The sequence below is a fragment of the Nicotiana tomentosiformis genome, chromosome 4 (assembly GCF_000390325.3).
Source record: "Nicotiana tomentosiformis chromosome 4, ASM39032v3, whole genome shotgun sequence".
NCBI classification, from domain to species: Eukaryota; Viridiplantae; Streptophyta; class Magnoliopsida; order Solanales; family Solanaceae; genus Nicotiana; species Nicotiana tomentosiformis.
The window spans coordinates 33,924,346-33,941,633 of record NC_090815.1 but is presented as its reverse complement, the minus strand read 5'-3'; the positions used below and the strand labels follow the sequence as shown (position 1 = coordinate 33,941,633).

Here is a 17,288-nt window from a genome sequence, read left to right as displayed (position 1 = left end):
TTTAAAAAACTCTCTACTAAAATTCAAAAATATCTTATCCTTTTATTTTTAAATTATGTTATATTTTAAATAATAATCTCATTTCGAAATAATTTATTTACATTTTTTAAAATACAATTCACGTCATACCAATTTTATTTTTTTAAAATATATATTTTGTTACACTTGAAAATCGATATAGAAAATATCAATTAGAAACTAATATCCCTCTTGTTGAAATTCGAGAAAAAAAACCTTTCATATAATCTAATGATTCACAACTAATATTCTTCAATGAAAAAAGTATTATACCCTTGCAATGTTAGCTTGACTGCAGCTAAATGAAAAAATCTCAGCTTATATCCTTCAATTCCTATAAGGTGCAAAATTGAAATTAATGATATCAATTGTATAGCTAAAGTTTTGCTATTTGTTTGATGTCCATTTATACAAATTGACTCGTCAGGCAAACATTCTTCAAAAAGAAAAAAATAACCTTTTTTGAATAGTGACTTATTTTTGTGATGTTTCTTTCTCTGGCATGTAGGTTTACTTCATTATATATGTAAGCAAAAGTATGAAGTAAACTTTTATTTGATTTTTAAACTCTTTTTTGTTATCTGGATAAACATAGACGTGTACCTTATATATTATATTTATTTTAAAAGAAATTTCCTTTATTCAAATCTAGCTATAGTATTTTAAAAAACTTTAATTATATGATTTTAGATGTAAAAGAGTTTTATAGTTATATGGAGTAGTTTTATTATTATTATTATTATTATTATTATTATTATTATTATTATTATTATTATTATTATTATTATTATTATTATTATTATTTTGCTAGAGGCGAACTAGTATTTAAATAATTAGAAAAGATAACAAAAGTTCCTAACATGATTGCATATGATCATTAATCGAATTAAGTATGGTACCAAAAGATAAATTTATTTTTTATTTTAATTCAAATTTAAAAACTTTATCTATAAATTAAAAATTATATATATATATATATATATATATATATATATATATATATATATATATATATATATATATATATATACCGAATGCTTTTTCATTTTGCAGCCAATGGCTTATAATCAACCCATAAGCGAGTTGATTATGCGCCCACTCGTGGATAATAAACCAAGAGTCGTTGATTTAAGGGAGCTGATTATCAATCAGACGTGAATAATATACCAATAATAGTTGATGATTGATCAAGAATGTTTGATGATTAACTAAGAATGTTTCAATAATTTTTTGGGGTTTGAAGTTTAGACTTTAGAGGTTGATAATCGACCACGAAGGTGGTTTTATTTGTATCAATGATTACTTAATCGACCATGATGGTGGTTTATTGCGCACTGGTGATTGATTACTCAATTGATTTTATGTAGTTGGTTAATGGTATCGTTAGATCATTAATTTTTTTATTAAAATATTCTTTCTAAAATATATTAACTTTTAAATTATGTGACCGTTGGTTGATTTCATCATCATGTAAGAGAACCATTAACAACCATTGGTTGAAAATCGATTAAGAAGAAGGTCAATGAGCGATCTCTAATTTATAATCGACCATGAGCCACTCAATCACTTTGCTCTAACAATAAACTAAATGCAAACCATGTCAAGAAAAGTTCCATAAACCAGCACCTTTGAGCTGATACCATTTAACATTTGAACCATCCCAACGTTACACCTTGTCAAACATAGCAAACTAGCTAAGACAATAAATTTAGGAATTTTTTATCCAATAAATTAAATGTTTAAGACAAATGATATTCAATCCATTACATCAAGTGGACTGCTGAAAATTTTAAGACTGAGGACTGGCAGCATAATTCCACGGCATACATCTAGCTAAACAAGGGCTGTGCCCATATCTTTTCTTCCTGAAGTTAACAGCACGAGAAAGCAAGAGACAATAGCATTTACAGCAAATCATCTTAATCTGGTTGTACTTCCTAGCCATAGCTATCAGAGAAGGCTCAATAATCCCTCCACCAAATGCAAAGTCGACTCTTTCTGGATGCAAGAGTATGTCCATCTTTGAGCTTCTTTCCAGCTAAGATTAATCGCCGCTGCTCTGGTGGAATACTTTCCTTATCCTGAATCTAAGCTTTGACTTTGTCAATAATGTCGCTCGATTCAACCTCAAACGTGATAAATCTCAACCTCTAACTTTTCAATTCCATATCTATCTTTTTCTCCATCTCTATCTCTAACCATTTTCATATGCTTTCAATCTACTCTAAATTCCTCGCAATCCCAACCGACTGCCTGGAAAAGCACGAATGCACACCTGGATACAACCAATTAGTTGTAAAATGCCTCCGAAATCAATATCCTGACAAATCATTGTTGTTTCTATTGAAGAAGTAACAAGTAAATAGCATAAACTGTTGTAAATAACTGCTAGAAGATGTAACAGGGGAAGGGGAAAAAAGGAAGAGGACCCCGAAAAACATAGTTTATCAGCATATAAATCGAAAAGGAAATACCAAGAGGGAACTCAAAGATTAAAGACCAGTAGGTTTCTTATCAAATGTACGGATAAAACCTTAAGACTTATAGGTAATCAGCAACCCCGAGGAGATTTGCAGAATAGCATTGCTGCTATTAATTTAAGGCTATATTAGATAACATGAAGACATGGAAAATGCATTCTTATTTTAGAGAAATTATTAAACAGACGAGATTACCAAAATGACTGAAAGAGCACTTGACATGCTACAAGCAAAATGCACCTCTTCAACCCAACCTTTGACATGGACAAATAAGTTGGCCTGCAGAAACAACTAAGTACAAGACAAGTACTTAGTTGACTGATAAACAAGCACTGCACAGCGTTGCTTCGCAATCCGTCTCTTTCACTTTTCATCATCAAATGGCTGCAAATAAATACATTATTCTTCTATATAGAAATAATGAGAAAGGCAGTAAGCAAAATTCAAAACAGAAATGTGTAGGATCCCTACGAATGTAATTCATTGTCATCTGCTGTAACAAATTGCATTGCCGAATCTGCTATTTTAAAAAGCTACCAGAAAACCGGGCCTAAATTTACAGGCTTAACCTAGGATAATGCTAAATTATTCAGATGCTTAGGGCTACACAATACACAGTACAAGCCAACAATAATGTATCACACTAATGGAAACTAACTGCAGACATATTTTAAACACATATTTTAAACTATAATTTTTTGTTTGAACTATGATTGGAGCACATGGAATAGGGATGGGGAAGGAATACTTTTATTAAAGCAAAAAAAGAAGCATTTTCCCCAATTGTATTAGCAAATCTGTTCACTTAGCTAGCTTGAATCATCTTCCAAGAAACAAGATCATTTTGTCATTTCAATTAGATACTATATAGAATTTCAGAATTGTCGTCTTGACTAACCTGGGTGATCCAAACAGGGAAATTTGCAAGAGACGAAGAAGAATAATTTGCAGAAACCACCACAAGACCAAATTTTTATGGGGAAAAAGGTAAATACACAGAGAGAAGAGAACGATGTGTGCCGGCGATTCCAGCTGAATAAATACATAAAGCGTGCTAAAGTGCATAAGTTAGCAGAACATATGCGAAACCAGTATATTACTTTTGAATCTAATAACTTAAACAATATTTGAAAAACTTCTCCTAGTACTTTGATAACCAAAACATTTAATTGTATAAAACTTCTCCTCGTACTTTACATATCAGTTACGCTGAAAATTAGAGTACTTATTTCTGAAAGTTACTTTTTTAGTCCTTAATAAGCTTAACCAAGGCCAAACACTACCTAAAATAGAATGAAATAGAATTATGAAGATCCTCATTATCTGTTTTGAATTAGATAATAAAGTGTGAAGTCTACTAGACAGAGTTACGGGAACCATATTACCAGCAACGGCTTCGCAAGCGAAGACATAGATTTAAGGGGAGGAGCGATAATCGAGAGAGTAGTTGAGAGGAATGCTGAATCGGTGATTGCGTAATCAAAGATCAGGGACCAGTGTACAAAGCTTCTGTATGTGGTTCGATGAGAGTTGCCAGCGAACGAAGGTCATAGAGAGTGTTTGCATAAGCTTATAAGCTGATCAAATTGGCTTATAAGAACTTTTTGACTTATCTACCCAAAGTGCTTATAACAACAACAACAACAACAACCCAGTATTATCCCACTAGTGGGGTCTGGGGAGGGTAGTGTGTACGCAGACCTTACCCCTACCCTGGGGTAGAGAGGTTGTTTCCGATAGACCCCCGGCTCCCTCCCTCCGAGAACTCCCCACCTTGCTCTTGGGGTGACTCGAACTCAAAACCACTTGGTTGGAAGTGGAGGGTGCTCACCACTAGAGCAACCCACTCTTGTCATCAAAAGTGCTTATAAGTGAAGTGTTTATAAGCCAAAATCAGCCAAAAATCATAAGTTGGTTACCCTTATGACTTTTCAGCTTATAAGCACTTATAGGTTGACCAAGACTTTTATTGTTTTATCCTTAATAATATTTTTCTAACTCAAAAAATACCTTTCCCAAAATAAAACTCCTAAATTTTCTTCATTCCATTAATTTGCCGCTCCTCCTTTTCTTTACAAAGCTACTTTTAGATTTATAATTTTTTGTAAAACAAAAGCTTATCGACATTTTTTTTACCAAATATATCACTTGCTTATTATCAATGTCAGTATTTCTATCCAAATACGTAACTACTTATTTATAACATCAGTTTAAGCACTTAAAAATTCTTTTCAGTACTTCAAGCCTATCAGTCATTTGCAATCAGCTAACCCATATAGGCTCGTGGTATAATCGACGAGCATGGTGATTAGTTTTGAGAGTGAAGGAGCATTGAAGGAGTAATAAAAGAGCAATTGTGTTCGAACTCGAAGATGACGAAGAAGTCAAGATATCTGATTTTAGAGATAGGATTTTTATTGTATATTTAGATTTAAAAACCCAGAAGTCTACTAATTCTAAATAAGGCCTCCATTTCACTTAAACCCCTCATTTAACAATTTCAGGGATGAAAAATAAAGAGAATATAAAATGGAGGTAGTAAATTAATTTAACACTTGAAAGGTCCTTTCGTTTCAATCTCCTCAAGATACTATGGATATTTATGTGCTTTGGTTTTCCCTGCTAATCATTATATAATAGTTCTTTGTTTTTGTATGTATAATGTTTAAGGAATAGTACATGGTTGAAGGATAAGTAGACCCGTCAACATTACAAGGTATGTTCATCTATAAATGTTGTTTGAAATTTGTTATGTTTTAGTTCATTTGCATGTTATGCCGGATGGTCATTTTAATTTTAAGAGATGAAAGACATACACCAGGTCTTATTTTCTTTCAAAAAAGAGGTACTCATCATATGGTCTGATGTTAAAATACGACAGAATTATCTAAAAGAAGATAAAAGTCAAATTTAGAGAAAAATCAAACAAGAGATGGAAATAGCTGAATAAAAAGTACACCCTTTATTTAATTTGGATGCAGCAGCTTCAATTCACTCTTTTGTTTCACTCCATCCTCATCAGAAAAATTACCATGCTTGATGTTAGGTCTAAGATAAGTTAGCCATCTCAATCTGCAACTATTCTCACATCTCTTTCATACTGATCCAAATATATATCCCATCAATACACACAGAGACACACACATTTGATTAGAAGTCTTTAATTACCAGCTTTTTGAGTAAGAGCAATCCAATATCCACCACTTCCATATTTACAATAAAATCTTTGAGCTTAGCATCTTCTTCAGGTGACTATCGCGGTATCGCCCTGTCTTCACATTAGCCTTATCACAACAAGGAGCTCTTCCCATTTTCCTCTTCTATTACGTCTTCCCCCCCCCCCCCCCCTTCATACTCTCTAGTTGTGATGCCCATGATGGAGGACGGGTCAAAGAGAAGGACTGGCAAGCTTCTGAAGAAGGGGTGCATAACACCTTAAGCGAATCTCACATCGGAATGGAGAGGAAAGTGAAGAGTGTTATACGGCATAACACAAATTCACACGGTATGCGCCCTTTTGGGCACGATGATGGCGTAATCTGTGAGGTCTGTTGCGCCAAAGCGGATGAGACGTGCCATTAGGGGTGTTCAGAAAACTACATCTAACCGAAAAGTCAAACCATACTGATTGAAAAACCCGACTAGGTTTGATTTGGTTTGGTATTGAGTAAAAAATCCGAATCAAACCGACATATAAGTATATAATTTTTATATATACTTCTAAACTTTTATTTAGGATTTATACTAAAAATGTCTAGAAATATTTGTGATCCTTTCATGAATGTAATATTTCATAGAAGTATAAAGTGCATCTATTTTTATTTACTTTAAATAATACTTGATTTTAACGTGTATCATTACTTTCTTATCTTGTGTTATTGAATTGCGTCAATCTCTTTGTTCTCCCATCTTCATATGTTAAGATCTATTAAAATCTTATATCTTTTTCAAATTTGAAATGGTGTTTTATCTGTAAGTTTTAAAATTAAACAGAACATATCATTACTTAGGCTTTATATGATTTTTGTTTTAATTATTAAAATTCGGTTAAGCTTGAAACGTACATCAATGAAAATTATTGTTAGACTAAAAAAATAACTATAATGTGTTACCAAAAAATTATCTCATAAGAATATTTTAATAGATCATATGTTTGTTAATTTGTTTAATTCATACCAAATATATATTAACTTATTAAAATTTTATCTATAACTTTAATAAAGTAATGAAATAATATTCATGTGGAAAAAAACGAAAAAACACGATAAAACCGACAAAATTGATAGTTCTTTGGTAAAACCCAAACCAACCCGACTCATGTGCACCCCAATATGCCATCAGCTTAGGCTGTGACAAATATAGTATCAAAGTCTGACACTCCCTCAGTACGGTGGTGAGGAGGACGCTGAGCCCCTCGGGGGAGGGGGGTGAATGTGACGCCCACGATGGAATGCGGGCCAACTTGACTCAAGTTTGGCTAAGAAAGAGTGTTGGTTGAATGCACATCTAGAAAAAGCAGGAAATCTGTTCATAAGGGGGGGTTGGCCAAGCCACAAGTCTCGCCAAAATTTAATCTTTCTTCCATCACCTACTTTTAAGGAGCATTGTTCCCAAAAGTAGCTCCAAAGGACTCGGATATGCTTCCGCACACCTAAGCCAAGAGGTGGAGAAGGGGATCTTGTCCATGTCATATTTTGTGCAAATGACCATTTTCCAGAGAGCTCTGTCTGGAAGATTGAGACACCAAATCCATTTTGCACAATAAGCTTTTACCGGGAGATTTCAAGCCCTCACACAGCTACCAATTTCTTTAATCAAGAATGAATGTATTCCATTTCACCAGATTAAAAGCTGTTTCTAGACACAAAATTTGCATTCAACTACAGGTGAAACTCATCCAAAAATGAAACGAGATGGAGATATAAAAAAATGTTCATGTCTGGTCCAGTTTTTCCCTATCAAAGAGTCTCTGGATCAGTTCAAATCTGTGGTGGACTTCAACCAACCAATCAATAAGAATTTCTCTCATTCTTCCGCTAATGTCAGGCCCTTTGAGGGTTAGGACCAACCAAGAAGCCATAAACTGATCAAACGCGGAGGGGATTTGCACCAACGTGAAGTGTCAATTATCATCAGTTCAATGAGCTCTTTAATCTAGATCTTACACAATCAGAGTAGACAAAACTTAGTGTATCTAGCAAAAAGAGGTAATTCCAATCATAAAGGCACATGTCATCTGACGGTAACCACTCCCAAAATAATTTATTAGGTCTTTTGAGCTTTGAAGCCTCTCTGCCTTCACTAGGTAGGGGTAAGTTCTGCGTGCACACTACCATCCCCAGACCCCACTTGTGGGAATATACTGGGTTTGTTGTTGTTGTTGTTTCGAGCTTTGACACATTCTTTTTTAGAGAAAAATTTATTCATGCTTCGGTTGCCCAAACCTTATCAAAATTTTATTTATTTCATGTACTATACTTGAACTACTGATTCTTAACGACAAAAAGGGAGCAACTAAGAGTAGTATAGGCACTTGGTTGAATATAGGTGCTACTTCCAAGTTCCAGCTTATCTTGCTAAACTCCCAAATTTACCAGTCCTTCAGAATAGTTCATAATTGGATTAAAAACAGCTCTTATTACTCCTATCAACTTTTCTCTTTCTGTCTCCAAGGACCACAAATGCATCATTATGAAGTCCCGGGTATACATATGACGGTTGAATTCTCAAAACATTGCTTTAACAATCACTGCAATCAAACAATAAATTATTCTGGTCACAGCTGAAAATTCCATTATCTGTTTAAAACATTAATAGTACTCTCTTGGTTCCTGTTTATATGACACTCTATCCATTTTGAAATGTTTCAAAGTATTTGACAGTAAATAATAAATATTACATATAACTATCACAACTTTCAAGAATTCATTTATTTTGGGACAATAGTGGTGCCCCACCAACCTGCACGCATCTGGACTATTTTTCACCACGAACTTGCATTCTCCTACCAACATAGGTATCGAGTAATAGTGGCCACTAAGACTTAGGCAGAAGAGAAGAAGTCACGTAACTCTTTTGCCTTAATGGGGATTTATACATAGCTTCGTCATTAGTGGGCCTCAATCTTGGTGCTATTCATCTAACCATTCAAATTTTAACTTTAGTGTATCAAATTAATTTATCAACCTTTACTTCAATATCAGGATTGAGTACTAAGCAATTCAATTGTTCTCGTATAAATGAAAGACATTAAAACAAGATCCTAATCTCACATGAAAAGAAAAGGGGGATATGGAGAAATTGGTAGATGCTACAGACTTAATTGGATTGGTTCTCGGTATAGGAACTTACTTTTGATCACTTTAAAATTCAGAGAAATCCTGGAATCAAAAGTGGACTTAACATCTTGCATTCCATGTCCAATCAAACACGCTAGGATAATAAAGTGGATGAAGTTTTACCATATGAAAACTATAACCAACAAAGACTACAGACGCTAAACACAAGGAGTAAATCCAGCAACACAAGGAGTAAATCCAGCCAATAAATTATAGGAGTATTTAACTACCTCTTCCGTCTCCTGAAGAATCACATTGCGTTGGCGATTTATCATATCATCCTCAAACCCTGAGTTCTGCAAAATATCAATTGCCACCGCGAGGTGAGTGTTCAGCTAATCGATCGTAGATCATGGCGTCTGGTGGAGGTGATGACGGTGTTTGTGGAGCTTTTGGTGATTCTGGACCGCGGGGTGAGTGTTCAAGAGCGGCGCGTGTCATTGATAAGGTGGCGCGTCGCCCTTGAAGATGGAATTGGCAAGAGAAAGAGTGAGTGACGATCCAATGAGAAAATTGGTAAAATCTGTAAAAAGCCCCTGCATTCTTCTGATTATGGCAAAGAAGCACCTAGATTTTCAGAAACACTGCAATCAATCCGAACTACTTTAGTCTATCCATATTTAGTTATTTACTAAAATGTAGCTAAAATGACACTATTTCAAAGGTAAATACTTATTCACAACAATTATTTGTATTTAATGAATGACTGAATTTTAATTATTCAAATATCAATTATTAAGTGTGTTTATTCTTAGTCTGAATTTTAATCATTTAGAATTCAATTGTTGAACGCATTTGTTTACTTTCTTTTATAATCACTTAATGAATATGAATAATTAAGATCTATAACAAATTCTCTTTTATATTAAAATGCTATATATTCAAGAATTTTGTAAGGAAAGCAATTCACTACTATTCCATCCATTTGCATCGCTGGCCTCTACCACTGTTGTTACTTACAATGAAATTAATACAAGGAATCAAAAACTAGAAGGAAATAAAAAGATAGATAGAAATTAAGAAACTCGTCCGCCACAAATATAGACTTGTAACCTACTAATTAGCATTCAATGATATGAATAGAATTCAAGGGGAAGAGAACTCATATATTGAAATTTTATAAGAAGAATTCGAGAGGATTCAATTGAAGAGGAATATGACAATTTCAGGGAGTATTTTTGAGAGTTCTTCATCAACTAAAGGTGGGAAGTGGGTCGGTCCCGGGCCTAAGTGGGCTGGTCCACACGGTCCTGGTCCCGGGCCGGTCCCAATTTAAATGGGCCAACCGGTCCCGGTCCTGGTGGTTTTTTGTAGGAATCGGTCCGAGATCGGGCCCACGAACTAATGGTCCCGGGCTAAACGGTTTCAGGCCGCGGGCTAAGTGGGCCCAACGAATATTTTTTTTATAGAAATTAGAGAAAAAAAGATGTTAATAAAAATATCTAAGGCAATTCCTTGTAAATTTTATTATAGAATTGTGACCTAAATTTTTTAATTCAAATTTAAAGACAAAAATATTGTAAAGAGATATTCAAAGCAATGCGTTATAATTTTATTATAATATTAAAAAAATATGACAATATCTTTCTTAGTCTTCCTCCCCTATATGGAATGAGTACAACACGGTGCTAATATCACCATTGAGAAGAAAAAGAAACTAATCAAGATGTGCCAAAATACAAGTTACATAATACATACTAATTTTTGTTCATACAAGTTACATGTTAATCTCTTACAAACTTCATAAATCCATCAAGGTCCGGAGGAATTTTCGTTGGTGGTGGTGGAAAAGAAGCTTGGTCATCACCGCTTCCGGGCGAAGCAACATCCTCCGCAAGTTCAACTAGCATTTCTTCGTAAGCTTTGTCTACCTCTGGTTGTGATTCAGCAAGTCCAAAATTTCTTCTTTCTGAACGGATCCAATCTCTGAAAAGTACTAATTTTTCCAAGCTCTCCCTCATAAACGCTCTATAATCACCGAGTTGAAGTCTTGCTTGACTGAAAGCGCTCTCCGATGCCACTGTTGAAACTTGAATAGTTAAAATGTCTCGGGTCATCCTTGAAATAATCGGAAAGTATTTTTCTTTGTCCTTCCACAATTCCAAAAGATTAAAGGAGTTGTCGGGATTCACTTCCTCAATTCCCTGTGACAAATAAATTTCAAGCTCATTTAATTGTGAAAAATCACTACTACTAGAACCTTGAGAACCCCTAAACCCTGTCCAAGCACTAAGTGCTCTTACTCCCGCATTTCTTTTAGATGATTGAGAATCAGAAGAAGAAGGAGTTGGAACATTAAATGGTAAATATGACAAATACATCTAACATGAAAAATGTTACTAAATGCATGACTTAGTGTAGTGGTAAGCAAGGCTATAGCATTTGTGTTACTAGTAGCATTATCCATTGAAACTGACATTATTTTATCACTAATGCAAAAATATCTACAAATATATGTAGCTGTGCTAGCAATAAACTGCCATGTGTGACGTGAATTAATTATTCTATAAGCAATAATGCGCTTTTGCATTATCCAATCCTCATCAATCCAATGATTGGTAATAGTAAGGTAATCGCAGTCGTTGCCACTTCTACCAATATCAGTTGTAATAGCAACACGCCAATTTATATGAGTAAATAAATAACGCAAATATTGTTCATATTCATGTTTATATTTATAAATATCGCTCTTTACGGTTGTGCGAGAAGAATATTTATAAGTAGGATTAATTATTTTTTTAATATAATGTACAAAGTTAGGGTGAGAAGGAAAACTATAGGGTAAGCACATAACAATAACCAATTTTGTCAATTCTTCCCGATCTTTTTTTGGATCATAATATAAAATATCACTAGTAACAGTGTTAATTTTTGACTAAAATTGATTTGACCCGGTACTAGGGTCAGCCTTACTAGGAGTAGATGTACACTTGTCCCCTCGGCCAAATCTTTGGAACGAAGATATTTGACTTTATCTTGAGGGTATATCAATATGTGTCTAGCCAAAGTTCCCGTCCTCCCACCCACCCCATCACACGATCCAAAATATTAAAAAGCTAACTCCTTGCCATAAGTTTTATACTTAGCCTTATTTTATGAAATAAGTTGAATAAAAAATGGCCAAACAAGAGATGTTTCCGTCCGTTTGGTACTTTGTCTAGAAAAAGTAGGGACATTAACAAAAGTATGAGACATCGCATAATTTGGATTATCACTAGTTGGGTTAACTTCAGGAGCAGGACTAGTGGGTGTATCGTCATCCGGTTGAGTTTCATCAAAATCTATTTTCTCCTCATCATTTTCATCAATAATTGGATTAGAATAAAGAGCATTCATTAATTCATGGTCTAATTGTTCACCAGTTCCAATATTATGGCAAAATTGACTCTTAGTAAATTGTAATAAACTATAATCGCTATCAAGAATAGTAGGTGTGGGACAGATATGGGGTTTGGGTCGGGGAGTCGGGGGCAGTGGAGGAGGAACAAATTGGCCACTAAATTCTCCACTCTTGAATTTTCCCTTATTTTTACCAAAATGTTTTTTAAGGAAGCCATCTTAATTAATCAAATAATAAAAGATAAATAAAACAAACAAAACTATAATATTAAAAATTATGAGTTGGAATGAGTTTACCGAATTGACGAACAACTTGTTGAAAATTAATTATTGTTGAAGACTTGAAGACTTCAATTCACCAATTTCATATTTTTTTTCGCAAATTGTAACAATAAAGTAAGCAATAGTAGCAATTATAGAAGAAAATCAGAGAGAGATTGATGGTTTTGTGAGAAAAATGAAAGAATGAGGGGGGTATTTATAGTTGAAAATAGGGAAAAAGTGTAATTATAAAAAGTTTAGGGTTAAAACAATGTTGGGAGGGGTGGGGGAGTTAAATGGCTATTTTGTAAATAGCCAACGACTATTTTTTAAAGGCCAACAACCAGATTTTTCAAAGCCCAACGAGTAAGTTTTTTTTTTGTTTTTGAATTTTGACCGTTGGGACCGTTTGAGCCCGCCAAGGACCGGTCCGGTCTCGGTCCCAAACGGTCCCGAGCCTAGCGGTCTTAAAGTGAAGAACCAGCCCGGAAGATCGGACTAGGCCCAGTCCACTGTTCTAACTGGTTCAGGCCCGTTTAGTCCCAAATGACCGTTTGGTCCGCGGACCCTGGCCGATCCCGGTCCTGGACCGGCCCACTTGCCACCCTTATCATCAACAATCATTGAAATTAGGTAAAACCCTACATTACTGATGTACTTCTATTTATACCATTAGCTAAATAATGAATTTGAACCCAATTCCAAGTACTTTAAATTAATAATGCGCGCCTTAATAAAAGCCCAAACATAACATAACAGAATGAAACACAAACCTAGTGGGCATGTGGGACCAATGATTTATAGAGAAAGGTATCATTGGATTAAACCATTCGTTTATGTAAGCTTTTCGACAAGAGTGGGTTGCTCTAGTGGCGAGTACCCTCAACTTCCAACCAAGAGGTTATGAGTTCGAGTCACCCCAAGAGCAAGGTGGAGAGTTCTCTTAGAGGGAGGGAGCCGAGAATCTATCGGAATCAGCCTCTCTACCCCAGGGTAGGGGTAATGTCTGCGTACACACTACCCTCCCCAGACCCCACTAGTGAGATTATACTGGATTATTGTTGTTGTTGTTGTTGTTGTTTATGTAAGCTTTTCAAGTTTCAAACAAATTCATAGGTGGCTAGTCTCTTAAACATTCAATTTAGAGCGAACCAAGGAAAACCCACACATAGTCGTATCTAACTTAAAACGAGATCCTTTAATTTGCTAAGCACAATTATTGCCACGTAGTCAATTCCAGATTCAAAAATATTTATAAAAAACTAGTTAACTCACTCACGCTTCGCGCGGTGAGATATAATCTTTTCTTTTTAATGGCAAGAAATTAGGTTGTGCTTGAAAGAAATCTTCTCAATCGGAATAGTAGTTGACACACCTTTGTTTTTCTTGAAAAACAATATGTAATGTATGTCCTATTGCGTCGTCTTCCTACTTAAATATTATTCACAAATAATAGTAATATTTGTTGTAAATAATATTAAGTATTAACTTTATATCTCCTATGAGATTTTAAAATAAGTGGGGAAAAAAGGTTGATACATCCAATCAATTTCGTAATGATGTTAGTAATCGTGAACTTTGAAACTTCCCAAATAAAATGGGAATGAAGACTTGAAAATATAACCTTTATAACTGTATAGGGTATGCTATGACAAGTGGTTGCTAAAAAGATTGACACGTGAAACCGAAGGCAATTATCCTGTTTGGTACCAGAAGGAAGGACACTCATAAAAGGTAATAAATACCCTCCGCCCGACGGCATTAATGAAGAACATTCAACATTGAGTGCTCTGCTCGTTACAAAGAATTTGTCATTTATGCTCATCGTTACATCTCCATCAATGGCCCTCATAATTGATATTAAAGAAGGGCACGATCCTAGGATCTTGTTCCCTAGACATAACTATAAATAGTGATCTCTGTTATCATTATAAAGGACACGAATTTTCTGGCAAACTGATACTATAATCTATACTAAGCTCTATACAACTTTGTCTTCTTATTTTTTGTTCTTATTATTGTTGCGCCCGAAATTACTACTTCTGCTATTTCATCTTCACATCATGGCTAAGTATTACATATTTCTTCAATTATTTCATTATTTCAGGATCGAATTAATTCACTTGTCTAGAAATCACGTATAAATTTAATTGTACCGTTTTATGGGTAAATAGTTTGGTGCCCACTGTGGGGCCTAGACATCGGTGTAATTAAGTTGATCCTTGCCTTTTTTACTGACGTGTTTTGATTATTTATCTTAGAACAATTCATAAGAAAATGTCAGATAATGGTGTTAACAACACATACAATCCTAAGGTTCGAGGAGACTAACCTCATTTCGAGGATTCAATCAGTGACATCTATAATGAGGGGAACGATTCCACGCCGGTCCACGACAGGTGATACCCGCGACATGTTCGCGAGGCAACTCTCGATGATGCTGAAGAGGAACATGTTGTTGATGCGGTAAGGGTCCTACAAGAGCAACAAACAATCATTTTAGGCCACCTCACACAACATGATAAGGTTATGACATAGTTGAAGTAGGCGTTGTCGGGGACTTCCAATAATGCAAATAGGCGAGATCCAGTTCTTCTCGGTGCTCCCGTAAATCAAATAACATAGAAGGTCGATAACAACACCCCAAGGGGCGAGGTTGGTTTCGATGGAGCTGGGGGGAGTGGATCCGGCCCCAATAATGAAAATAATCCCTTCAAGAATGAACTTTTATGGTTTATGAGAGAAGTGAACGCACGCATGAACCAAATCCTTGGCGCACCACCGATGCTGAAAGGACCGGACTCAAAGAAGTATACTCAGTTATCGTATAAACCAAGTGCCTCACCAGAATTAATCCCAAAGCAGTTTAAAATGGCCGACGTGCCAAAGTATGACGGGACTTCAGACCCTCAGAAAACCTATATAATGGCGGTGAAAGGGAATGATTTAGCTCCTCACAAGATTGAATCTGTTTTGCTAAAAGTTTTTGGAGAAACTCTCACGAAGGGAGCCTTGACGCGGTATTCACTGTTACCCGAAAATTCCATAGATTCCTTTGAGATTCTCGCGAATTCTTTTATTAAGGCTCATGGTGGGGCTAGAAAGGTGCAGGCCCGAATGTCCAACATACTGAGAATTGCACAAGGAGAATCCGAGTTGCTGCGTGAGTTTGTTACCCGGTTCCAAAAGGAGAGGATGTTGTTCCTGGCTGTTCCGGACGAATGGGCAGCTGAAGCATTCACCAAGGGATTGAATCCGAGAAGTTCATATGCTTCCCAAAAATTGAAGGAAAGTTTGCTCGAGTTCCAAGCAACGACTTGGGCGGATATCCACAATCGGTACGAGTCAAAGATAAGGATCAAAGATGATCAAGTTGGTTTCCCGTCGTCAGAAAGGGATGGAAGAAGAACAAAGAAAAATCAAAAGACGACTTCTACACGGACATACGGTCTTTGAGGGGCCGGTTTTTGCCCTACGAACGGACCGAAGGCTGCGATAAAAGTTTCCGATCAGCAGATAGATTCGCTAACGATAGGAGGTCTGATCGTGGTCGGAATAATAAATCATTGCAGGACAAGGAAGCGTCAGGTACGCTGGATCCTTCCTACCCCAGGCAATCAGAGTACAATTTCAATGTCAGCATAGTAGAATTGGTCTCAGCTATGAGAAACATCAAAGAAGCACGATTTCTGAAGATAATGAGATCTGATCCCAGCTAGAGAGATCCAACTTATGGTGTAAATACCACATAATGAATGGACACCGAACTGGGGACTGCCGACATCTCCGGGAAGAAGTGGCGACTCTATTGAAGAATGGACATCCTAGAGAATTCTTGAGTGACCGAGCTAAGAACAACTATGTTCGTAACCGGGACAATGCGGAACCCTCTAAATCAGGGGAAGATCTCCCGTGCCAGATGATTAACATGATCTTTGGGGGGGGGGGGGAACGAGATCAACGGGGTCACCTTCTAGGCAGTAAAAAAGATGAAAGTATCGATTACCCATAGCAATAGATTCCAGAACGTTGCTAAAGACGACATCACTTTCATGGAGGAGGACCCAGATGGATTGTTGCTACCATATAATGACGCACTGGTAATTTCTTTAAATGTGCTAGACTATAAAATTAAACGTGTTCTAGTAGATCCAAATTGTACGGTCTGCACAACCCAGTCTTCAGTCGCACTTGCAATTGTGCGGACCGCACTTCCATACCCTGCACTCTGATTTTACACTATGATCACTGTCTGTGTTCAATTGAATTACATCTGACTTCTCCTGTTGCTTGTTATAGAAAATGATCAGATCTCGAGGTTGTGGTGACACGTCAAAGGGGATGGGTGAGCCTTCTAGAGGCAGAGTCAAAAGCAATTTACCCCTCGCCCTCCATAGGGTAATCAGCAAGAAAGCCACAGTAGGCCGAGGAAGACAGCCCGAGCCCTCCGAATCTAGTTCATATGCCCCATATCGGGAAGCATCAGAGGGCGACTTAAAGCAAGGGAAGCCTGCGGTTCAATCACCCCCACAACAACCGTAGGGAAGGTACCAACTTAGAGACGAACCTTCCTCCTCACGTAGCACTTACGAGGGTTTGGAGAGCGCAAGTAAGGCTTTAGAGCCCTCTTCTACACCTGCACCTGAAGCACCAACAACTGTTGTGGGTGATATTCCGGATGATGGCAGAGGAGGTGATACCACAATTGTCGGCCTTGAGAGGTCGAAGAAGAAAGAGGTCTGGGAGGACCGGTTTGTGAGTCTGGCTGCCTTCACTAGTTTTCGTGAGTGGTGGCCGGTGAGATCGCTCACTCTTGAGCGACAATTCCAACTCAGAGATCTTGACAAGTACA

The 17,288-nt window shown here is 36.3% G+C and overlaps 1 protein-coding gene and 1 long non-coding RNA gene across 2 annotated transcripts; one reads left to right on the top strand and one right to left on the bottom strand.

The window, feature by feature from the left end:
• Positions 1 to 1,725: 1,725 nt before the first annotated feature.
• On the bottom strand, positions 1,726 to 9,495 carry LOC104110138 (uncharacterized). The gene is made up of 3 exons (XR_689387.4): positions 9,067 to 9,495; positions 2,694 to 2,882; positions 1,726 to 2,293 (listed from the first exon to the last, which is right to left on the bottom strand). It is a non-coding gene; the product is annotated as an uncharacterized lncRNA (long non-coding RNA).
• A 5,812-nt stretch (positions 9,496 to 15,307) lies between these two features.
• LOC138909487 (uncharacterized) lies at positions 15,308 to 15,892 on the top strand. Its single transcript, XM_070200687.1, has one exon. The coding sequence runs from the start codon at positions 15,308 to 15,310 to the stop codon at positions 15,890 to 15,892; it is 585 nt and encodes a 194-aa protein (XP_070056788.1).
• Positions 15,893 to 17,288: the final 1,396 nt, after the last annotated feature.

Bases quoted from the DNA above. Each gene is read 5' to 3' on its own strand.
- LOC138909487 (XM_070200687.1), top strand. From the start codon at position 15,308: ATGGCCGACGTGCCAAAGTATGACGGGACTTCAGACCCTCAGAAAACC.